Source organism: Dipodomys ordii, unplaced genomic scaffold (genome assembly GCF_000151885.1).
Source record: "Dipodomys ordii isolate 6190 unplaced genomic scaffold, Dord_2.0 Scaffold20, whole genome shotgun sequence".
NCBI lineage: Eukaryota > Metazoa > Chordata > Mammalia > Rodentia > Heteromyidae > Dipodomys > Dipodomys ordii.
Genome location: NW_012267236.1, coordinates 10623371 through 10647081, shown reverse-complemented (window position 1 = coordinate 10647081; position 23711 = coordinate 10623371). Strand labels below are relative to the sequence as shown.

The following is a 23711-nucleotide window of genomic DNA, read 5'->3' as shown; positions in this document are numbered from 1 at the left end:
TGCTAGACAACCATTCTACCACTAAGCCTTGTTCCCAGCCCTTTCCTTTTTCTTTTTTTTTTTAAGTATTGTAAAGCTGATATACAGAAAAATTATAGCTAAGTCAGGTAAAGAGTACATTTCTTTTTGGACAATGTCACCCTTGCCGTTTAATTTTTATTTGTTTGAGACAGCATGGGCTTCACAGTAGTTTCTAGACCAAATTTGGCTATAATGAGACCCTGTCTCAAAAAAGTGAGTTGTATGAGTCAATGGTTTTGTAATCCTTGCTACTCAGGAGGCTGAGATCTGAGGCTTGAGGTTCAAAGCCAGCCTGGCCAGGAAAGTCCACAAGACTTCAATAAACCACTCAGAAAATCAGAAATGGCGCTGTGGCTCAAGTGGTAGAGCTCTAGCCTTGGGCTGAAGAGTTGAGGGGCAGCACCCAGGCCCAGAGTTCAAGCCCCACAACCAACACCACACACGTTAGGCCCCTTCCCTTGGTTCTCTCCCTTGCATCCTGGTCCCCACCCAGCACCTGTAACCCACGTGCAATCCTGGCATGCCCCGGTGCAGTGGGAGGGCACCCAGAGTCAGGTTACCTCTGCTTCCCCTGTGGCCACACTCCCTCTCACGCCCTCCCCCATATAATATCTTGCTTGACCGCCCCCACACACCTCCATTTTGTATGGCTGGAAGTTTACTCTCTGCCCTGCTCAATAAACCGTCTTTCCTTGAAGCACGTGGGAGTTTCCTTTCAGCAACCCTTACAATATACATACATAATGTGGTGTCTTCAAGAACAACTGTGGCTAACCTAATGTCACAAAGATTTGCTTCTATTGTTTTTGAAGCGTTTAAAGCTATAGCCTACCATGAGGCCTACAATGCTTTTTTTTTTTTTTTTCAATCCTTGGGCTTGATCTTAGGACCTAGGCACTGTCTCTGAGCTTCTTTTGCTCAAGGCTGGCGCTCTACCACCTGAGCCATAGTGTCACTTCTGGCTTTTTCTATTTATCTGGTACTGAGGAAACCAACCCAGGGCTTCATGTATGCTAGGCAAGCAGTCTACCACTAAGCCACATTCCCAGCCTGTGGGAATCTGTGAATGCTGAGCCCTGAGGTCTGATAAAGAGAATTGGAATGCCATTCTCTGCCTCAGAAAGCTGGGAGTGGCCTGAGAAAAAGCAATTGCTCCCAGCATTACTGAGACCTGAGTCTACCCTAAAAGTGAGTTAATCAGAACCCAAACTTCCTTGGACGTTGGAGTTAGGTAAAGACCTAACAAATCAGGGAGCTGGGCACTGTCCCTGAGCTTCTTTTTACTCTACCACTTGAGCCACAGCGCCACTTCCAGCCTTTTCTGTGTGTGTGGTTCTGAGGGATGGAGCCCAGGGCTTCCTGCGTGCTCGGCTAGCACTCTACCCCCTGAGCACCTTGCCAGCCCATACTTGCGTGTGAAGGCCCTTTCCGGGTGGGATATATTCCCCGGCACTGTGCGTGCTTCCACTGCCCGGCGCTTGGGCCCCTGGCCTGTGTGACAGGTGGAAAACCGGGGCTTGGGAAATCTGCTGTTGGATCCGCAGTTCAAAAGCGTGTCCGGTGATCATACATACAAACCAGTGCATTCGGTTGCTTCGGTTTTTTTCCCGGTTCTCAGCCCTGGAATGTCGCTGCAGGGCTCCACCCGGGTCACATCGCTGGCACTTGCTGTTCTCCCCCGAACATGGTCGGCCCTGGGCCAGCTGCCCCCCGGACGACCGAAACCACCCTCTCCCCGGTAGTGTCCCGCGAGCTGCTGGAGCAGGGGTGTGGCCTTGGAGACACGCCCCCTTCCCAGGGACACACCCCCTTCCCCGGGTGCCTTGGAGGCCCCGGCTGGGCCACCGCTGCAGATAGAGCCTAGTTGCTGCACGCCATGGCTGCATCCACATCCCCAGAACCCACCACCGTCCCACCTGTGGAGACGCAGCGCCGCGAAGAGCCAGGATCAGTGAGTCCTGGGGAGGTGGGGAGGGGAGGGAAAGGGGTCCCAGAAGAGGGGAGATGAAATGTATTATGATATTGAAATTAGTTATCATGATCCTTACAGAAATCCGTTTACTCTCCTACTGTGCATTCTTCAAAGCACACCTGTGCCTCAAACTTGGAACCAGTTAGTGGTCCGTGGCCTTTGTGTCTTGGCAGATACTTACCTAGTATCTGGGGACAATTTATCACAGCAACTATACCTTCAGGTTGTTGGTGTTTTGCTGCTTGTATCTATTGAATTTGCATTTTTGTTGTTACCTTTGAGTTATAGCATGCATTCTTTTCACAAGCATGCATCAATACCTTCAGAGATTTGTAGGGGTATAAAATTTGAGACAGAAATGTTAATGAATTAGCTCAGAATTGCTAACACAAATGTAAACTAAGAATAATCATTAAAAGGAACAATTGCAAGAAACGTATACTATTGAAAAACTGAATTTTAACGATTTGTTGCATTAATATGTTGTCTGAGATGAAACTGTGTAAAGAGTAGCTGCAAGAACTATGATGTTTTCTTTTCTTTTTTCTTTTTTTGTCAGTCGTGGGGCTTGAACTCTGGGCTTAGGCGCTGTCCCTGTGCTCTTCAGCTCAAGGCCAGCACTCTACCGCTTGAGCCACAGCAACACTTCCTATGATGTTTTCTTTAGTGACATTTCCATAGACTGTTTCAGGACATGTGTAGTAAACTAAAGGTATGGATAAAAAAAAATGACTACTACAGACTTTGTGTCCAGAAACCTAGACTTAGTTGTGTAAGTTTGGAAAATAAATTAAATTCTAAAAGCTTTAATTTGCTCACTAATAAAGTGGGGGTAATGAAATTCTTTAAAAAAAATTTTTTTTTATTGTGAGAATACCACACAGAGGAGTTACAATTACATGGGCAAGATAACCAGTACATTTCTTATCAAGCATTGTTGCCTCCTCTTTGTTTCCCCTTCCCATCCCTTCCCATACTCCCCCCCTCCCACCACCCATGAAATTCTTAAATCACAGCAGTAATGAAGATTAAAATAAATACTTAGAACAAATATGAAAGTTTCAATAAGCATCTTACAAGAAGAAATATTATGATTGCTTTCCTTGTTATTGCCACTATATTATTATGACATAAAGGGAAATTTACCTGTAACAATGTGCATAACTTTAAAAAATTGAAAATGCAGAGCTGGGAAGGTGGCTCAGTGGTAGAGCGCTTGCCTTGCATGCATGAGGCCCTGGGTTCGATTCCTCAGCACCACGTAAGCAAAAAGAAAAAAGCAGAAGTGGTGCTGTGGCTCAAGTGGTAGAGTGCTAACCTTGAGCTGAAGAGCTGAGGGACAGCACCCAGGCCCAGAGTTCAGGCCCCACGACTGGACCCCCCCCAAAAAAAAGGATATGGGGATGCCCCAAGAGAAAAGCGCAGGAAGCCCAACCCAGCCAAATGAAGGAATTTGACAAATGCACTCAACTTCAGGCGAGGTCAAGGGGGGTCTCGAGCATCCTGACCCCCAGTCTAGAGCTCTTGTCTCAGGCCCTCCCCGAGGGCTTTGCCCTAGCAGACAGAGTACAGACAGGTGTATTCGGCTTTCCCAGGCTCCAGGCAGCTCTTGTGCTTAGCCCTAGCCTCCTTCCCTGGCACTTGGCTCCAGAGGCCAGGAAAGAGACAGGTGAGAACCCAGAAGGGCTCCTGGGCCTGAGGCTCATGTTGGCTCCTTGGCTGTGCTGGGGGGCTCTGGGTTGTTAACCTTAATTTAACATCTACCTCACCCCAGTAGACAAGGCATTCTGTAGTGTCAGCTGACCATCACCCCAGTCCCTCTTCATTTGACTGTTTACTGTCAAGATCTATAAAAGGATTTTGGCCTCCTACAAAGAAAGTGAGAGAGCTGGGTGCCATGGCACCTTCCTGTAGTTCCAACTACCCAGGAGGCTAGATAGGAAGACCCCTGAAGGTCAAAAGTTCTGGCAACAGCTTGAGACTTTATCTCTTTACAAGCAGACCTGGGGTATGGTAAGGGGTGGGGCAGAGGAGCAGAGAGAGGTTGGGGTGGGCCTCTGGGAACTCTCATTTCCAGAGAAATTTTGAATTTTAGGGTGAAATGAATGGCGAGAGAAAAAGAATATTGTTCAGAATAATGTGTCAGCATTTAATCCTAACAGCTCTATGAAGTGCCTTATTACAAGTGAGGAAACCCAAGCTCAGCAAAGGGGTCACCTTGCTAGTTTGTCTGACTATAAGACTGACTGGGAAGGACTGTTGATTTATGTAGGTAACATTGTCCTTTTGGAGACTCCACAACTATATGTTCTATCCCTTGTTCCAGCTGCAATTTCTTTAGGCTTTCTATGCTCTGTCTAACCTAGGAGGCCCATTTAGGGGGAAACAAGAGACCCATTATTTGAGTGGGGCTGTCATGCTGGATTCTGCCTATCAAGCTTTCCTGGAAGCTGAAATAATACACAAATGTCAGAAAAGAACACATCCTGCATTGAGTGTGGTTTTCTCCTGTGGGTAGGAAGAGTATGTAAAGGGTGTGATAAACCTTATCTGGAAAGACCTTGCCTTCATAAAGACCCTGCCTGTGGTATCTATAAGATACTAAACTGGGCAGGAAAACCCCACATTCAATTCCACCCTCAAACTAAAGATGAGAAAGAAGAATTCCCAGCATCTTTCGTGAGCATTGGTGTGTGAGGGCGGAGTGTAGCTTGAACTCAGGGTCTGGGCGCTGTCCCTGAGCCTTTTCTCTCAAGACTAGCACTCTACCACTTGAGCTACAATGCCACTTCCAGTTTTTTTTCTAAGTAATTTATAGGAGATAAGAGTCTCTATGGGCTGGGAAGGTGGCTCAGTGGTAGAGTGCTTGTCTTGCATGCATGAGGCCCTGGGTTCAATTCCTCAGCACCACATAAGCAAAAAGAAAAAAAGCCAGAAGTGGCGCTGCAGCTCAAGTGGTAGAGCGCCCAGAGTTCAGGCCCCACGACTGGACCCCCCCCCCAAAAAAAGAGTCTCACAGACTTTCCTGCAGGGGCTGGCTTTGAACTGTGATCCTCAGATCTCAGCCTCCTGAGTAGCTAGGTATGACCCACTAGTGTCCAACTCCTAGAATCTTTTGAAATATCACTTCATAGCATCCTCATGGAGCATACTATATGCCAAGCATTGTTCTAGGGACTGGAGGCATCATGACAAATGAAAGTTAGTTGATAGCCTCAGAGAGCTTACATCCTGGTAAGGAGAGGTAGGAATGAGAATGAGAATGTACCAGACAGGAAGTAGAGCTGAGAGACTTTATAACCAGGGAACGCTTCTGAAGACTTAGCATTTAAACTCATACCTGAATGACAGGAGTCAACTTTTTGAAGACACAGAAGCCAGGTGCCAGTGACTCATTCCTGCAATCCTAGCTACTTAGAAGATCAAGCTGACGATCAAGGTTCAAAGCCATCCCAGGCAGGAGAGTTCATGAAACTCTTATCTCCAATTAACCAGCAAAAAGCTAAAAATGGAGGTGTTGCTCAAGTGATAGAGTTAAAGACTTGAGTGAAAAAACTAAGGAACAATACCCCAGCCTTGAATTTAAGCCTCAGTACACACAACACACAACACACAACACACACACACACACACACACACACAAAGAGCCTTCAAAGCCAAAGAAATGAGAAGTAAAGACAACAACTACAGTTGATCACTTCGAATGATGGTGATGAAAGCTCCCAGGAGAGCTATTTGAATGTACCAGGTAAGAAAGCGGAGACTGGGTCAGCTCCAGTAGGCATAGCAAGGTCTTGGAATTTAGAGTTTCATTTTAACTGTAATAGGGGGCTTTAAGCAGAGAACTGACTTGATCTAATTTACATTATTAAAGCACCACTGGCTGATGGGTAGAAAGTTGAACCTAGGGAACAAAAGCAGAAGCAAAGAAGCTTTAGGAGACTGTCACTGATAAACCCAATGGGAGTTGGAGTCAGGTACTGGTGGCTTATGCCTCCCAGCTAATCAGAAGGTTGACATCTGAGGACGAAGGTCCAAAGCCAGCCTACACAGGCAAATCCAAGAGATTCTTACCTCCAATTAATTAATTAGAGATTGATTATACAGCAAACTGTCAGAGGTGGAAGTGTGGTTCAAATGGTACAATGCCAACCTTGAGTGAAAAAGCCAAGCAATAATGCAAGGCCCTGAGTTCAATTCCTAGTATCTACTCCAAAAAAAAAAAAAGAGATAGGAATTGAAAAGATAAATCAAAGATGAGCCTGGGATTTGAGCCCTGAGGCAGATGGACAATGGAGACAAACTGGTTAAAAGTTGGTTTGGGCCATGGGGTAGGCTGCAAGGAGCTACACTCACCATGCCCCAGGCTAAGCCCACATGCTTGTCAAGCTGTTAGAAAGTAATCAATACCCCAGAGTTCACTGCATGGCTTAGGGCCTATGATAGATGTACACTTCAGGCTTATAAACATTACTTGTGTCAGTAGTAGACTGATAAACAGTCTTTCCAGGAAGAGAAAGGAAAAAAGTTCTGCTTGATAATGTTGGCTGACTTCTGTGTGCTCTCACCATCGCTGATTCAGGCTATCAATGATTCAACAGCTCGTTTGCAAAAGTCAGGAACATTTAATACTCAATTCTCAGGGCCACTGCCTTGTTTCCTCATCACAACTTTGTGAGGTTAGCAGTGATACTGCAGTTGACAGAAGAGGAAAACAAGAATTGCAAAGATAATGAGTTATTCAAGGTTACCCAGGAGCCTAGTTGCTGGGAGCTCCTGGGTAATCCTAGCTACTCAGGTGGCTGAGATCTAAGGATTGTGATTCAAAGCCAACCAGGACTGCCATAAAGCTAGAAGTAGAGCTCAACTAGTAGAGTGTAAAAGCTAACAGACAGGTCTTGATTTCAAGTCCCAGCACTGGTGCGCATGTGTACACACACACACAGGTTACATAGACAGTAGATAGCAAAGAAAGAACCCAAGCCTAGGTCTTTTGACCCACTGTTCACTTTGATTGCACTCAGTACATAATGCAGGCTGCAACAGGAGGCATGGAGGGAAATAAACGTTTGGAAGAACTTCTCCCTAGAAAAGGTTAGAGGTCATGGTTTAGAGATGTATAATCTTTTTTTTTAATTCTCATTCCCCTTGGTAGTATCTTCCCTCCTAGGGGCTCAAGGTTGCTAGACAAGTCCTTAGGAGATCAGAGCGACCTCAGGTGCTTACAGAAACCATGAGGTGTGTTTTGAGTCTGTGGAGTTAGAAGCTAGTTGTTCTGTCTCCCCACAGGACAGCAGAGCTGGTCGCCTCTCATTCTGTACAAAGGTGTGCTATGGGATTGGTGGAGTCCCCAACCAGGTGGCTTCCGGTGCTTCAGCCTTCTACCTGCAGCCATTCCTGCTTGATGTGGCACAGGTGAGTATGGGCAGCAGCCCAGAGCCCCCGGCTCACATCTTCTTTGGTGTAGGGTCTTTCCTCTCTCACCTACAGTTCCACTGCCAACATCCTAAATAGATGCCCTTGAGTCAGGCCTAATAACAAGAACAAAACCACAATGGAAGGCAATCTCCTTATGGATGCTTATTGCAGTGGGAAATGAGAAAGTGTAAACACTCATGGTGCAGTCATTCAAAAGAATGATCTAGGGCTGGGAGTGTGACTTAGTGGTAGAGTGCTTGCCTAGCATGCGTGAAACCCTGGGTTTGATTCCTCAGTACCACATAAACAGAAAAAGCCAGAAGTGGTGCTGTGGCTCAGGTGGTAGAGTGCTAGCCTTAAGCAAAAGCAGCTCAGGGACAGTGCCCAGGTCCTGAGTTCAAGCCCCAGGACTGGTAGAAAAAAAAAAAGAATGATCTAGACCAATTAACTTAGAAGAATTTCCATGATGTTCTGTCAAAAGAAAAGCTAGTGAGAAGGCTGGGAAGGTGGCTTAGTGGTAGAGCATTTGCCTCGCATGCATGAGGCCCTGGGTTCCTCAGCACCACATAAGCAGAAAAAGCCAGAAGTGGCGCTGTGGCCCAAGTGGTAGAGCGCTAGCCTTGAACTGAAGAGCTCAGGGACAGCACCCAGGCTCAGAGTTCAAGCCCTACAACCGACAAAAAAAAGAAAAGTGATCCCATTTTAGTAAAACAAAGACATGTTCAATGTGTGTGTGTATACATGCACATGCATGTGGGCATGCATGTGTGCATGTGTGTATGTGTCTATATATCATTAAAATATGAAAGTACAGAAGGGCATAAGCTAGGTTGTTAATGTTGGTCATTAGATGGAATGGGGGAAGATGGAAAGTAAGAAAGAATGAAGTGTGTGTGTGTGTGTGTGTGTGTGTGTGCGCGCACGCGCGCGCACGTTGGTCCTGAGGCTTGAACTCAGAGTCTAGGCATTGTCCCTGAGCTTTTGTGTTTAAGGTTAGCTCACTACTACGGAGCTACCGCCTCACTTCTAGCTTTTTTGGTAGTTAATTGGAGATGAGTTTCACAGACTTTCCTGCCTAGCTGGCTTCAAACCACAATCCTCAGATTTTAGCCTCTTTAGTCACTAGGATTATAGGCATTAGCCACCAGCACTGGACAAGAATGAAATTGTTTAGTGCATTCTTTTTTTCCCTTTTTTTGGCAGTACTATGGTTTTGAACTCAGGGTTTTGCACTTGCTAGGCATTGCACTCTACTACTTGAGACACAGCTAAAACCCAAATAAATGACCTTTTTTTTAAAATGATACTGATCTGATCCCATTTATATAAAAGTATAAATGTCAAATGCACATAAATGCATGAAAAGAGGATTATCAGAATGCTTCTACCAGTTGCCTGAGGCAGTTTTTCTGTACTACTTGAATGTTTTTCATGTATACAGCCAGAAAAACCAATTGGACACTGTGTGTGTGTGTACACACACACACACACACACACACACACACACACACACACACGTGCGTGCCAGTCCTATGGCTTGAATTCAGGACCTGAGTTCTCTCCCTGAGCTTTCTTGCTTAAGGCTAACACTCTACCACTTGAGCCACAGCTCCACTTCCAGCTTTTTTTTTTTCTCATGGACTTTCTTGCCTGGGCTGGCTTCAAACCACAATCCTCAGATCTCAGCCTCCTGAGTAGCTAGGATTACAATATGAGCCATCCGTGCCCCGCCCAATTGGTTATTTTTATTGTGAAGCAAGAAGTCAACTTCAAATAGGGCCTCCTGGATTTTCTCTACAAGTGACTGGATAGATTAGTTATGGCAAAGTGCAGCATGGAGCTGTTAGCTCCCTCCTCCAGCCCCTTTCTTCTCTGCAGATGCCCTTCAGAGCCTCCAGGGTTAGTGTCCTGCAGGAGGCCGGCAGCCCTTCCTACCATGTCTCTAGCCCCACATGGGTTCCCCGATCTGAATCACCTGACTCTTCAGAGTCCTGGCTATAGTTCCCCTCCCTGTGTGTTTCAGATCCCTGCTGCACAAGCATCACTTGTCCTGTTCGCAGGGAAGGTGTCTGGGGCAGTGGCCGACCCTGTGGCTGGCTTCTTAATCAACAGAAGCAGGAGGACAGGGTCTGGACGACTCATGCCCTGGTGAGCAGCCACTTGGTCCTTAAGATGCTGGTATTCCCCACCCTGATCTTGTCCCTGCTTGTCACAGCTTGTCCACAGTTCCTAGTGGACACCTGTGAGTGCTAGGGGTCAGGAGTGGACAGTGTAGTAGCTGCACTGGGTTAGACTGGGAATCATGTTGTAGTTCAGAGACTCTCCTCACAGAGGCCGGGGGCTCAGTGTGATCAGGCTGGGCTGGAGCCTATAGAAGGTCTTTAGAGAAGGTACAGGCTGTGTTCTGGTGTCTTCTACCTTCCTCCTACCTGCTGGCATATTGAAATCAGGGCTTGACCAAACTCTATACCACTGAATTACACTCTGAGTCCCCCAGTGTCTTGAATACAGGGAATGGTACCACCCAAGTGCCAGTGAGGAATCCCTTTATCCCTTTTCCCACTACCCTCATTTTCCCCCATCTCCATGGCTCCCACCCTGAAAGCCACAGCCCCGAGCTTTCCAAAGGACAGAGGATGAGCTGGCTCCTCGCTGGTTCTTTGCACTTTGTCCTGGTGCTGCAAGCTCTGTACAACTGGGCTTCTGCAGGGTAATGGGCTGCATGCCCTTCATCGCCCTGGCCTACTTCTTCCTGTGGTTCCTGCCCCCCTTCATCAGCCTGCGTGGCCTCTGGTATACCTCCTTCTACTGCTTATTCCAGGCCCTATCTACGGTAAGCAGGGGCCTCCTTTACTGAGCCTGGTTCTGATAAGCTCCACTGTCGCCCCTACTTGAGCGATAAGATCCACCCACTGTCTTCACCTGCCCACCAGCGCCTGTGGCTTTAGCATCACTAGGCCTACTCAGGGCCAGATGCCCGCTCTAGCCTTTTAACCTGTAACTCTGAACAGTGTAGCAATCTTGCACCTGTGTGATGGAATGGAACAGGGGAGCCTTCTCGTGGCAGGGCGGGGGCCCTGCTCTCAATGATCTTGGTGATGGGGGCCATCGTAAGCTTGGCCGGGCCACCCCAGTTCTTCCAGGTACCCTACACAGCCCTCACTATGATCCTCACCCCCAGCCCCAGAGAGCGGGACTCTGCCACCACATACCGTGAGTGAGACGCTGGGGGGTCAGGGTGGGGGGGTGCTGCCCTTGTGATAGGCGCAGCTGGCTCTGTCACCTTGTGCATGCTGCCCCTAGGGATGACCATGGAGATGATAGGGACGCTGGTTGGAGCCACTGTCCACGGATTAATCGTGTCTGGTGCCAACAAGTCCCAGCAATGTGAGGACACTGTGGTCTCCCGGCCTGTGACTGTGTCCCCAGACACAGTAAGTACCTGAGGTGACCAGGACCTGCTCCACAGGGTTGCCTCCTTCCCCCAGGGGGCCTTTCTCCTGCCCCCCATCTCTTCCTCTCTGCTTCTCTAGCTGAGTTTATGAGCCCCAAGTCCAGGCCCATCCTCTGTTAAACCTTCCTCCTCTGGTTCCTTCTTGACATAACATAAGCCAACAGGTGGGCAGGCCGTGTCCGGGGGAGGAGGCCCACCCCAGGTAAGGGATGCGTGGGGCATGACACTAGGCAGGGCAGGAAGGGGACGCCAGAGCCCTGCGCGCCCCGTCTCTTTCCTGTACCAATATAACCCACCGCTTGAATTTCTCTTTTTTTTTCTTTTTGTGGGTCGTGGGGCTTGAACTCTGGGCCTGGGCACTGTCCCTGAGCTCTTCAGTTCAAGGCAAGCACTCTACCACTTGAGCCACAGCGCCACTTCTGCTTTTCTGGTGGTTTATTGGAGATAAGAGTCTCACAGACTTTCCTGCCCAGGCTGGCTTTGAACTGTGATCCTCAGATCTCAGCCTTCTGAGTAGCTAGAATTGTAAGTGTGAGCCACCAGTCCCTGGCCTTTTTTTTTTCTTTATTTCTTTCTTTTCATTTGAGACAGTCTCACCATGTATCCCAGCTACCCTCCAACTCTTCATTCTCGTGCTTCTGCCTCTCCAGTAGCTAGGATTACTGCCCAGCCCCTGGCAGGTTTTCAAATGTCTTTATATTACCTCTGTATTTTCCCTGAGCCATTTTTTGTTTTCTGGATTCATCTGGGTCATCATGCATCCCACTGCAGTGGTTGTTTGCTAAGTCAGACTAGCGAGCACTCTGACCCTTCCATGCTTCCTTTCTGGGTAGGAGATACAGGTATCCTTAGGTTTTGGCTGAGGCTCCCTTGGTTCCCATTGGGGGTACTTTTGCCTTGCCTTTATGGGTCGGAGACATTACTCACAGTCCAGTTCTGCCCTGTTCTGCAGACTCGTCTCTACACCATTGCAGCTGCAGTGGTTGCAGTGACTTACCCCGTCTGTGGTACTTTGCTGGGCCTTGGTGTGAAGGAAAAGCCAGGTATGGCGGTACATTGAAGGGTTGGGAGGCAGAAGCTGGACAGGGCTCCTCTTGAACTTTCTTCAAGCTAAGTCATCCCTTCCTTTGTTGCAGACCCCTCTACCGCAGCCTCAGGCCACGGCGTGAGCTTCCTGGCTGGGCTGGGCCTCACTGCTCGGCACCCACCCTACCTGATTCTAGTGTTCTCCTTCTTGTTCATCTCAGCTGCCGTTCAGGTATCTCCAGCTGGGTGATCACCACTTGATTGGCTCTGGCTATGCTGATCCTGCAGAGGTTCACAGTTGTGTGTGAGCCATCGCACTACTGAGGCTCATGTGATAGAAGGGCACATGGATCAGAGGCACAAGTGCCTGGCAGGAAAGAGCGGGGTGGGGCTCGTGCTATAAGAGGCTCACCAGTGGTGGTTTCCTCAAGTGTTGTCTGAAGTCGAGCCAGGTCCATCTGATCTTGGCTGGGTAAGGACTAGGAATGGTGCCTGGGGATGAGTCTTCTATAGAGTAACCACGTTACTGGCAGCATTCTGAGTTCAAGGTCCCCAAGAAGAAGGCAGATTGGAGCCCCTGTCCTTGCCCTGGACTTCTGAAATTCCACTGTTTCCTGCCCACGCCCACTTCCTGTCCATCCCTCAGGTGGAACAGAACTACCTGGTCCTGTTCTGCATGCATGCCTCCCGGCTACACGACCATGTCCAGAGCCTGGTGATAACCATCCTGGTGAGGGGACCTGGGCGGTGGTACCTCGGGGACTTGAATGAAGGACATGTGTGGTCAATCTTCTGGTCTCATGCCAGCAGAGGGTGGAAGTGGGGGCAGGGCCAAAGTTTCATAGCTACTGGTCAAACCAGGAGCAAGCACAAGGTCGGCTCTGAGGTCCTGGGAGAGAGTGTCAGCTTCAGGGCCCTGGGTGATGACGCCGTCTGCTCGCAGGTGGCAGCTATGGTGAGCACCCCGATGTGGGAGTGGGTCCTGCAGCGATTTGGGAAGAAGACTTCAGCCTTAGGGATCTGTGTGAGTGAGGCAGGAAGCCAGGCCTGGGGGGAGGGGGGCGCCTGGAGACCCTTCTGCTGCCCTGGCACAGGGCTTGTCAATAACAAAGAGGGGGTGAGCAGGTGAATGAAAGGCCAAAGAATTGAGACCATCTATCTTGTGGGTCTCTCTCCCCAGGTGATGGTGCCTTTTGCAATCCTGCTGGCAACGGTGCCCACAGCACCTGTGGCATATGTTGTGGCCATCTTCTCTGGCATGAGCATTTCTCTGTCCTTGCTGCTACCCTGGTAGGCTGGGTGAAGGGAAATGGGAGGGAGCTTCCATAAAGGTTATCTCATTCCTTCACAGCAATCGCTGTGTCTCAGCTCCCTTTACCCAACTCGTGGAGATGGGCTCCCAAGCTCAATCTCTGTAGTCCTCCCTAAGGGCAGGAATGGTGGGGAATAAGAGGACACATACCGCTGACTGGTGGTGGGTCAGTTCTGAGTGCAGAAGACTCCAACTTGGTCTGTGTCCCCAGAGAGCTGACAGGCTGCTGGCTCTCTAGCGGATTGTGAAAGCTCACTCCATGTACCTGTCCGCAGGTCCATGCTGCCGGATGTGGTGGATGATTTCCAGCTGAAGCACCAGCATGGCCCAGGCCTGGAGACCATCTTCTACTCATCCTATGTCTTCTTCACCAAGCTTTCAGGCGCATTCGCCCTGGGCATCTCCACCCTCAGTCTGGAGTCAGTCCCAGGGTTGGAATAGACCACAGGCAAAAAAGACCAGGGGTGTGGGAAGATGAGGGCAAAGCCCACATAGACTACTTAGTTACGGGTTACCCATGAGTCGGGGTGCAGGCTCTGTGGAACATAGGGAGATTTCCTTCCTGAGTTTTCCTGTGAGGAAACTCCCACACAAGTGAGGGATCTTTCATGGGGGCTACACCCATTTGGAGGGGGGAGGGCCTTGAGAGACCCCTCCCCCATAATTAGGGTCATCTGGCCAGAAAATGAAGCCAAGTTTCAGGAATGCCGGGATGGGGGTGGGGTGGGGTCTCTGTGAGTCCTGCATCCAAGGAATCAGGCTCAGCAGGCCTGACCGGCTTGGGTGGGATGGGGTCTCTAGGTTTGCAGGGTACACAGTGGGTGCCTGCAAGCAGGCAGAGGAGGTGGTGGTCACCCTCAAGGTCCTCATCGGTGCCGTGCCTACCTGCATGATCATCACTGGCCTGTGCATCCTCATGGTTGGCCCCACTCCCAAGGTGCCACGCCCGGACACCTCCCTCCAGCTAAGCATTCGAAGGTGGGCAGCCTGCATAGATGGGTACACACAAGAAGAGCTACAAGCTTGGAGAACTCACGAATGCCAGCCTGCAGATACACTTGGATGACCAAAGCTGAATGTTCTGCCCTTTTGTTTTTGGTCAGTTGTGGGGCTTGAACTCAGGGTCTGGACACTGTTCCTGAACTCTTTTGCTCAAGGCTAGCACCCTACCACTTTGAGCCACAGCATCACTTCCCATATTTGAGTGGTTAATTAGAAGTAAAAGTCTCACAGGGACTTTTCTGCCCAGGCTGGCTTTGAACCTCAATCCTCAGGTCTCAAAACTCGTGAGTAGCTAGGATTACAGGCATGAGCCACCAGTGCCCAGCTAATATTCTGCCTTTGCTTGAGCAAAATGACACAATTTGCTTTGGGTTTTTAAAAATGCTTTCTGAGCCGGGTGCCAGTGGCTCATGCCTACAATCCTGAGGACACAGTTCAAAGCAAGTCCCAGCAGGAAAAGTCCATGAGAGTCTTACCAAATAAACCAACAGAAAACCAGAAGTGGCGCTGTGGCTCAAGTCGTATAGTAAAGCGCTAGCCTTGAGCTGAAGAGATGAGGGACAGTGCCCAGGCCCAGAGTTCAAGCCCCAAGACAGGAAGGGAAAAAAGTTTTCTGCTCTTTATTTCCCCATCTCAGACTTTGTTCTCAGATACCCTGGTGGATAGGGATATGTGAGGGCTCCCCCTCTCATCCCGTTCTTTCACTCCTATATTATCCTGGGTGCCCAATCTGCCTAAAGAGTGCACCTCGCTATAGCGCCTCACATTTGGTGCGTTATAAAGCTGCCCTCCACCTCAGCCTGCCTTCCTGGCCCACATCCACATCCATCTCTCACCTGGACATCTGCCCTTGCCATCCCCTAAGTGTATCAGGCAGTCTCCAGGAATCCTAAACCAACCTCATCTTCCCCCAACCCCCATCAGCTTCTCCCTTGTCACCGTGTCAGTGAAAGCCACCATCTTCTTCCCCGGGGGACTGGTGCTTTTCTTCCCACAATTGCTGGGAGCTCTGACCTTGCCCCTTCTTTACCACAGCTCCAATCCCACTGCACAGAGATCTGCTCACTGTCTGGTTTTTTTTCCAGGAGAATGTGGGGATCTTGAGGGCCCAAGCTGTATTTTACTTCTATATCTTAAGAGCCACCCAGCACAGAGCCTGGGGCCAAATAGGTGCTTAGAGACTGTGCTGCTAGGTCAATGTGACTAGCCCAGTGTGCACTGGTATGCATGCACCCCCCCCCCCAGGACGTGTGGCAGTAAGCAACAGAAGCAGCAGCCTTTTCTGTGCTCATTATGGCCTCAGAGCCATCAATGAAGCCCAGTGGATGGACTTGCTTGATAGGACTGGGTAGAGTGCTGGGGGTGGGGTGGAGTTTGCTGGAAGGTAAGAACCATCTCTGAAACTGCAGTGGAGTTCTGTAGCGGGGCGGAGACCACGTCTCATCCCATCTTTCTGCTTGGTGTCTTCCCTTGCCTGTAGGAGGACCAGCTACAGCCTCACTTAAGTTCAAGAGGATTTCTGTGCGCCAGAGCAGAAGCCTGCTTCTTCTGGGCTTCAAGTCTCTCTCTCCCCTCTCTCCTCTTTCCCTCCTCTCCCTCCCCCCCTCCCTCTCCCTTTCCCTCTCTCTTCCTGGCCCTTAGCACAAAGTGTTGTCCCTGGACTGTGGACTTTTCTGTGATGTCACCCAGGGGATTTCCACCCTGCACCCCTCCCATAAAAGCGCGGAGGGCATGGCTTTAGGGAAGAGAGATCCAACCAGATTTTTCCCCCAAAAAAAACAAAGGGCTTATCTTCCACAGAGGCCATGTCTTGCACCTGTGGACAGCCCGCTGCCTGAATTCCCTGAGGAAGGGAGACTGTCCAGTGCCATTAAAACCGGTTCTGTGTCCCAGATACTGCCGCCAACCAGGGAAGCCATCTGGGAGCCAAATTCCTCCCATCCTTTTTTTTTTTTGAGTCCGGTCGGTTTTGTTTTTTTTGAGTCCGGTCGTGGGGCCTGAACTCTGGGCCTGGGCACTGTCCCTCAGCTCTTCAGCCCAAGGCTAGCGCTCTACTACTTGAGCCACAGCGCCACTTCCGGCTTTTTTCTTTTTGCTTATGTGGTGCTGAGGAATCGAACACAGGGCCTCATGCCTGCAAGGCAAGTGCTCTACCACTGAGCCACCTTCCTAGCCCTCCTCCCATCCTTTCCAAGATCCCAAGCTGAGCCCCTGCGGCACAGGCAACGGTAGCTTGTGTGGACTGAGGTCGGGGAAGGGGTGGAGATCCTCACATTAGAGAAGCTGCTGTATCCTCAGAGCCTGCAGAATAAAGGTTTGCCAAATCAATGAGTAAATCCAATCAATGAGTAAATCCAATCAATGAGTAAATGTGTAGCATACTGTCGTCCTAAAGGACAGCTAAGGAGCTTTTCTTCCTCCAAATGATCTGCCTCATCTCCAGTCTCTGCAACCCTTGCCATTTGTCTCTTCTTCCTCATCCTGCACTCCTTAGCCCATTGAACTTGGCCTTGGCTTCCACAACCAAGGAAACAGTGCAGCTGACAGAATGAACTCCAGCATGGCAACATTGCTTTCATCTTTTATATGAGGTTCGTTGATTTATTCAGCAAATCTGAGCCTTTCTTTCTGTTTTAAGATGGGGTCTCACTGTATTGCCCAAGCTGGCTCTGAACTCAAACGATCTTCCTAACTCAGCTCCCTGACTAGCGGACTTTCATGCCTGAAGCCTCAGGATGGCTAAGTGGTTTAAAATGAATGGTACCAGGGCTGGGAAGGTGGCTCAGTGGTAGAGCACTTGCCTTGCATGCCAGAGGCCCTGGGTTCGATTCCTCAGCACCACATAAGCAAAAATAAAAAAGCCAGAAGTGGCACAGTGGCTCAAGTGGTAGAGTGCTAGCCTTGAGCTGAAGAGCTGAGGGACAGTGCTCAGGCCCAGAGTTCAGGCCCCACAACGGGACCAAAAAAAAAAAATTAAAAAAAAAAATGAATGGTACCTGATCAAGTACCAGACCAAGGAAATCCTTGATGCTAGTCAGCTATTGGTAACCTCTATTAGTTCCACTCCATTCAAAAATCCTGTCTTTCCTACTAAGGGAAACAAAACAAACTAAAACCCTGAAGAGAGAAACACACAAACATCATTCAAGGACTGGGAATGTGACTTAGCATTAGAGTGCTTGCCTAGCATGCATGAAGCCCTGGGTTCGATTCCTCAGTACCACATACACAGAAAAAGCCAGAAGTGGATGCTGTAGCTCAAGTGGTAGAATGCTAGCCTTGAGCAAAAGATGCTCAGGGACAGTGCCCAGGCACTGAGTTCAAGCCCCAAGACTGGCAAAAAAAACAAACGAACAAAAAAACCTCATTCAGCATGAAAGAATTTAGCAAACCAGGAAGAAAAAAAAATAGGCCTGAGAGGAGATCCTTTTTTAGTTTTTGGATACAGTCTCTGTGTAGCAAGAATATTGTACTGCTTTAGCCTCCTTAGCATTATAGGTGTGTGACACCTATAATAAACCTGTGTGTGTGTATATGTGTGAGCGCACAGGTGCATGCGTGAGCGCGTGCATGCTTATGCCAGGATCAGAACTCAGAACCTCATGCTCTTGCTCAGGTTTTTCATTCATAGCAGGTACTCTAATTGAGCCACATCTCTAGTTCTGGCCTTTTTGCTAGTTAATTGGAAATTAAGAGTGTCAGATTTGCCTGGGCTGGCTCTAAACCTAGTTCCCTATCCTCAGATTTCAGTTTTCTCAAATGCTAGGATTCTCAGTGAGCCACAGGTACCTGGCTTGTAAATATCACTTTTTGTGTATGTGCGTGCACACACATGTACACTCATGTGCCAATACTGGGGCTTGAACTCAGGGCCTGGGTGCTCTCCCTTAAGTCTGGCTTTCTTTTTTTTTTTTGTCAGTCGTGGGGCTTGAACTCTGGGATTGGGCGCTATCCCTGCACTCTTCAACTCAAAGCAAGTACTTGAGCCACAGCACCACTTCCAAGTCTGGCTCTCTTAACATACCAGCTTTCCTGCTTAAGATTGGCTAACCTTAGCCACAGCTTGACTTCCAGCTTTTTGCTTGTTAACTGGAGTCTCCCAGACCTTTCTGCCTAGGCTAGCTTCAAACCATGATCTCAGTTCTCAATCTACTGAATATTAGGATTATAGGCATGAGCCACCAGCACCTAGAGCATAAATTCTTTCTTCCTTCCTTCCTTTCTTTCTTTCTCTCTCTTTCTTTCTTTTCTACCACTTGAGCCACAATGCTACTTCCGGTTTTATGAGTGGTTAATTGGAGATAAAAGTCTCACGGACTTTGATGCCCAGGCTGGCTTTGAACCTCAATCCTCAGATCTCAGCCTCCTGAGTAGCTATGATTACGGGTGTGAGCCACCGGTGCCTGGCTGTAAATATAATTCTTAATGGCAACATAGTCCCTGAATAGGGCCAATAGAATTCTATCAAAATATCAATGATATTCTTTATAGAAATAGAAAAAAAACTGTCTTTATATTTACATGGACTACAAAAAAAAAAAAAAGCAAACAAATTCTGAGCCAAAAAGAACAAAGCCAGAAGCATCAACTACCTGACCTTAAAATATATAACAGAGCAGTGTGGTAACCAAAACAGCACAATAGTGACATAAAAACAGACACGTACACCAATCTAAGAGAACAGAAAGATGCACTTAAGACTTTTGATGGGGACTGGGAAGGTGGCTCAGTGGTAGAGTGCTTGCCTTGCATGCATGAAGCCCTTGGTTCGATTCTTCAGCACCACATAAACAGAAAAAACTGGGAGTGGCACTGTGGCTCAAGTGCTAGAGCACTAGCCTTGGGCTGAAGAGCTGAGGGACAGCGCCCAGGCCCAGAGTTCAGGCCCCACAACTAACAAAAACAAAAACAAGACTTTTGATGTCTGACAAAGGTGCCAGGCACACAGTGGTAGCGCACATGTGCTGGGAAAACTGGAGAGCTAGATGCAGAATATCAACTCAAAATGGCTTAAAGACTTAGGTGTAAGATCTAACAAACGATTAGAAGAGAACACAGGAGAACTTTAATAAAACAATTATGTAACTTGATATCTGTTATGGATTGAAGATGAAATATTCCCTGAAAGGCCTGGTTGTCAGCTGGCAAGGCTTTCTGTAAATGACTTGGAGCTCATCAATGGAATCATAACTGATGGCAGTAGTGGGAGGTGGTGGCCACTTAGGCCCTTGGTATTCTGTGGAATATGGTCCCAAGACTGCTGTTAAGGGAAACCTGAGAATGCTCAGGATGCACAGAGCTCAGAATTCAGACTCGATTCACAGTTTTCTTTCTTTTTTTTTTTTTGGGTCCAGTCATGGGGCCTGAACTCTGGGCCTGGGCACTGTCCTCAGCTCTTCAGCTCAAGGCTAGCGCTCTACCACTTGAGCCACAGCGCCACTTCCGGCATTGTTTTTGCTTATGTGGCGCTGAGGAATCGAACCCAGGGCCTCAGGCATGCAAGGCAAGTGCTTTAACCACTGAGCCACCTTCCCAGCCCCCTCACTGTTTTCTTAATGACACTCAATTTCTAAAGAGAGAGCACCTTTCAAACTGAATTTGTGGTACTGTGGCTTGAACTCAGGACTTGGGTGCTGTCCTTTAGCTTTTTCATTCAAGGATGGCACTCTACAGTTTATACCACAATTCTATTTCCATTTTTTTCGTTCTTTCTTTCCTTATTATTTTGGGTGGTTAAGTGGAGATAGAGAGTTTCACACTTTCCTGCCCAGGCTGGCTTCAAACCATGATCCTCAAATCTCAGCCTCTTGAGTAGCTAGGATTATAGGCGTAGGCCTATAACAATCTGAAATTCTTATCACTTGAATTAAGCACAGCATGTATTCTTCTTGTCCTGGGAGGATACCATAACTTTTACTTGGCTTTTTGGGTACCATTTACTTCTTTTTTTTGGGGGGGGGGTCTGGTCGTGGGGCCTGAACTCTGGGCCTGGGCGCTGTCCCTCAGCTCTTCAGCTCAAGGCTAGTGCTCTACCACTTGAGCCACAGCACCACTTCCAGCTTTTTTGTTTTGCTTATGTGGTGCTGAGGAATCGAACCCAGGGCCTCAGGCATGCAAGGCAAGCACTCTACCACTGAGCCATCTTCCCAGCCCGGGTACCATTTACTTCTTAGGAAATGTATTTTCACAAAATTAAGGGCAGGGAAATGCTCAATAGATTGCACAATGACTTAAAGGCTAATGGAGGACTGAGACCTTTCCCACATGAACTGAGCTCTGCAATACACACATAAGAATAAAAAGGTTTTATGTTGAATTTTTTTGTTATTTCTTATCATACTTCATTAAACTGCATGCGCTATATCTATAAATAGTTTATTGTGTGGCATATTACAGTGAACCCCATTAATTTGTACAATTAATGTATGTAATTGCTCGGTGTGATGAACACATAATTTCTAGGTACAAAGGAGGATTGTGATTTCAAGATCACTACTGGCAAAATTAGCAATACCTTATCCAACAAACAAAATGCAAAAAAATTAAAAATCAAAGCTAATAACAGGGCTGGGGGTCGGCTCAATGGCAGAGTGCAGGCACCAAGGGCTCAGTCCTCAGTACTGCAAATGAATGAATGAATGCTGTCAATTTTGCTCACATATCTATACTTTTTCAAAACGTCTTTCAAAATTATCTGTCCTCTATTATTACTATTGTTAGCTCATTTTATTCAGGCTGGCCTGGGCTGTGACCCGCCTACTTAGGCTTTCCCATGTCGCTGGGATAATGTGTACCCAAAGCTAGGATAATACATGTGTGCTGCTGTGTCCAGTCACTGGTTGAGATGAAGCCTCACCAACTTTTCTGTCTAGGTTAGCCCTGAACTTTGATCCTCTGATCTCCCAACTACCTCTGATTACAGATTTCAGCCACTGTGTCTGGCCTCTATAGAGACTTTGTAAACCCTTGCATAAAAAGACATTTATAAGAGTATCCAAAGCAATATGGTTTTAATTTTAAAAATTAAACCTGGATCAATCTAAATGTCTATAACGGTATAGATGAGTGTGGCAATGCAACAGTACAGTAATACACACATAACAAGGATGATTCTTTGAAATAATAGTAAGTGAATGAAAGCAAGCCACAGATTGTAGACAACTCAATGCCATTTTTATAAAGCTTAAAAATGAAGAAAATAGCTGAGTGCCGGTGGCTCATGGCTGTAATCCTAGCTACTCAAGAGGCTGAGAGCTGAAGATCGTGATTCAAAGCCAGCCCAGGCAGGAAGTCTGTGAGACTCTTATCTCCAATTAACCACCAGAAAACTGGAAGTGGTGCGGTAGCTCAAGTGGTAGAGCGCTCACCTTGAGCTGAAGAGCTCAGAGACAGTGCCCAGGCCCAGAGTTCAAGTCCCACAACCGACAAGAAAAAAAAAGTGAAGAAAGATAAACATTATAGTGTTTCAGCCAGTGTGTAAAATGTGGTAGTGAAACCCCATCCCTGAGCAAGAAAAGGAATGAAGAAACAACAAGTACAATAATCAAAACACTAGTTACCTCCGGTGCTATGCAGCCAGGATCAAAAAGCGACACTCAGGGAGCTTGAAGAGTTTATTAAATTAGGTGGTATATAGTTCATTATATTCTAAGCTATTCTATACCATATGTACGACATATACTTGTAATAAATATATAGTAATGTATAAATTGTGTGTGTGTGGCTTGTATCAAATAATACTAAGCCAAAATTGAGAAAAACGTGGGTGTAAAATGAGATTTATAAATAATACTTCTGTTTATGCAAAATATTTTTAATGTAACATTAAATGACAGTTTAAAGATTTAGTGCTTCTTTCCAAAAAATTATTGCAAATACTGGATTCGTTACTATGGTTCCAATAGTCATAGTAACAGTAGAGGCCAAGGAAATGCTGTTGTGTATAAAAGTTGTTAAGGAATCAGATTTCACTTTGAAACAACTGATATTCTGGACTGTGTCTACCAGAAGAAGAAATATCAAGATGACCTATACATAAGTAAAAGCAAGAGTATTTCTCTATACCAGTAATAATCACAAAGAAAATAGCATCAAAACATTCACAGCAACTTCAGCCTCTATTATTGAGGCTTTGGACTGAGAAAGGTAATTGTAACATACATCCTGAGACATGCACATTGACCTTACTCAAGGGCCCCTTAGTCCCCTCTTCAGGCTTCTTAATAGTTGTCATTTCATCACAAGCCAGACACTTCCTTCACAAATGGAGCCTCAGACAAACCTCAGACTGTCCTTAGCCACCACTCTCAAGCCACTGATTACAGACAAGTGGCCTCCCCTTGCATTACCCCAGCAGATGTCTAATGCATTTGAACCACAAAATGGCTCCTTGCTTCTTTCCTAGCCTAGCTCCATCCTCATAAACTTTAACAGACAGATAGGAGCCCCCAAGGGAACAAAAATATTTCCTTCCTGGATAATTTTAAAGGAAGGGGGATGATCTCTCTGCTAATGGAGAACACATCCGCAGCTGAGCTCTGGCTTGCTGCTCCCTGATCGATCAGCTATGCTGCAGTAATGGAAATCCATGATGCTGTCTGAAGGCTGGGAAGTGTCACGTCCACCCAAAAGGATTCGGGGTTCTTCCCGCTCTGGCATTTTACTCAGAAAAATAATACATTGATATTTTAGAACTATCTTGGATTCAGTGAAATTTTCAGAAATACATTCTCTCATAGATTCTATGCTGGTCTTTTAAGATGTGAAAGCAAGGAAAAGAAACATAGCAAAATTAAAGTGGCAAGTTGGGCTGTGCTATTGTATAGCTCAGTGGTAGAGCGTTTTTCTAGCATGTACAAGGCCCTGGGTTCACCCCTCAACACTGAAAGACAGACAGACAAACAAGACAGATAAAGTCATAACTGAAGAGGCTTACTGCTGAGGAGTGGGGTGTGGGAAGTAGAGGAAATGTTTATGATCACCAAAGTATGAAATGAAACCACCACCTTCGAGGAGAAAAATCATGAGTGGCAACAGCACATACCTGTGCCTTAGCCCTTGGCATTGTCTCCTAGCAGTAGTACAAGCCCGAGTAGAATCCAAAGTGGTCAAATCTCTTGAAATTTCATTCAGAATATACCCAGGGCCAGTATTTTACAGTATCTGGACCTTAATTGGACAGAATTGCATAAGGAAGTAGAAGAGTTAGATTTAAATCTCAGAGGAAAAGACGAACAGTAGAACTTGCCCCAGATGTGAGCAGCGCTGGGAGCGGAGGGAGAGCTGTGGCTTCACTCACACTGCTGTGATTTCTGCTGGTTGGAGGGTAACAGGTCACACAGGAGCACAGGCTCTCCAGCAGCATCCCTACCCTCATCCTCAAGCCAAGAAAAACACAACAATGTCAAAGTTACCTGGTAATGCTCCTAAGACAGTTTTAAACCAGCTTCAGGCAAGAGGGACAAAGCCTCTGAAAAACCACTAAACCTTATCCACATCTCCCCACA

At 47.4% G+C, this 23711-nt stretch overlaps 1 protein-coding gene across 1 annotated transcript; it reads left to right on the top strand.

The window, feature by feature from the left end:
• The first annotated feature begins 1892 nt into the window (after positions 1 to 1892).
• On the top strand, positions 1893 to 15771 carry Mfsd2b (major facilitator superfamily domain containing 2B). The gene is made up of 14 exons (XM_013013622.1): positions 1893 to 1972; positions 7283 to 7408; positions 9435 to 9559; positions 10121 to 10244; positions 10546 to 10624; positions 10715 to 10845; positions 11818 to 11908; positions 12002 to 12123; positions 12538 to 12621; positions 12835 to 12915; positions 13072 to 13181; positions 13479 to 13622; positions 14005 to 14181; positions 15686 to 15771. The coding sequence occupies exons 1-14, from the start codon at positions 1898 to 1900 to the stop codon at positions 15708 to 15710; spliced, it is 1494 nt and encodes a 497-aa protein (XP_012869076.1). The 5' UTR covers positions 1893 to 1897; the 3' UTR covers positions 15711 to 15771.
• The last annotated feature ends 7940 nt before the right edge of the window (positions 15772 to 23711 follow it).

Bases quoted from the DNA above. Each gene is read 5' to 3' on its own strand.
- Mfsd2b (XM_013013622.1), top strand. From the start codon at position 1,898: ATGGCTGCATCCACATCCCCAGAACCCACCACCGTCCCACCTGTGGAG. The intron at 13,182-13,478 runs GTAGGCTGGGTG...ACCTGTCCGCAG, and splicing joins CTGTCCTTGCTGCTACCCTG to GTCCATGCTGCCGGATGTGG. The intron at 14,182-15,685 runs GTGGGCAGCCTG...CCTTGCCTGTAG, and splicing joins CTCCAGCTAAGCATTCGAAG to GAGGACCAGCTACAGCCTCA.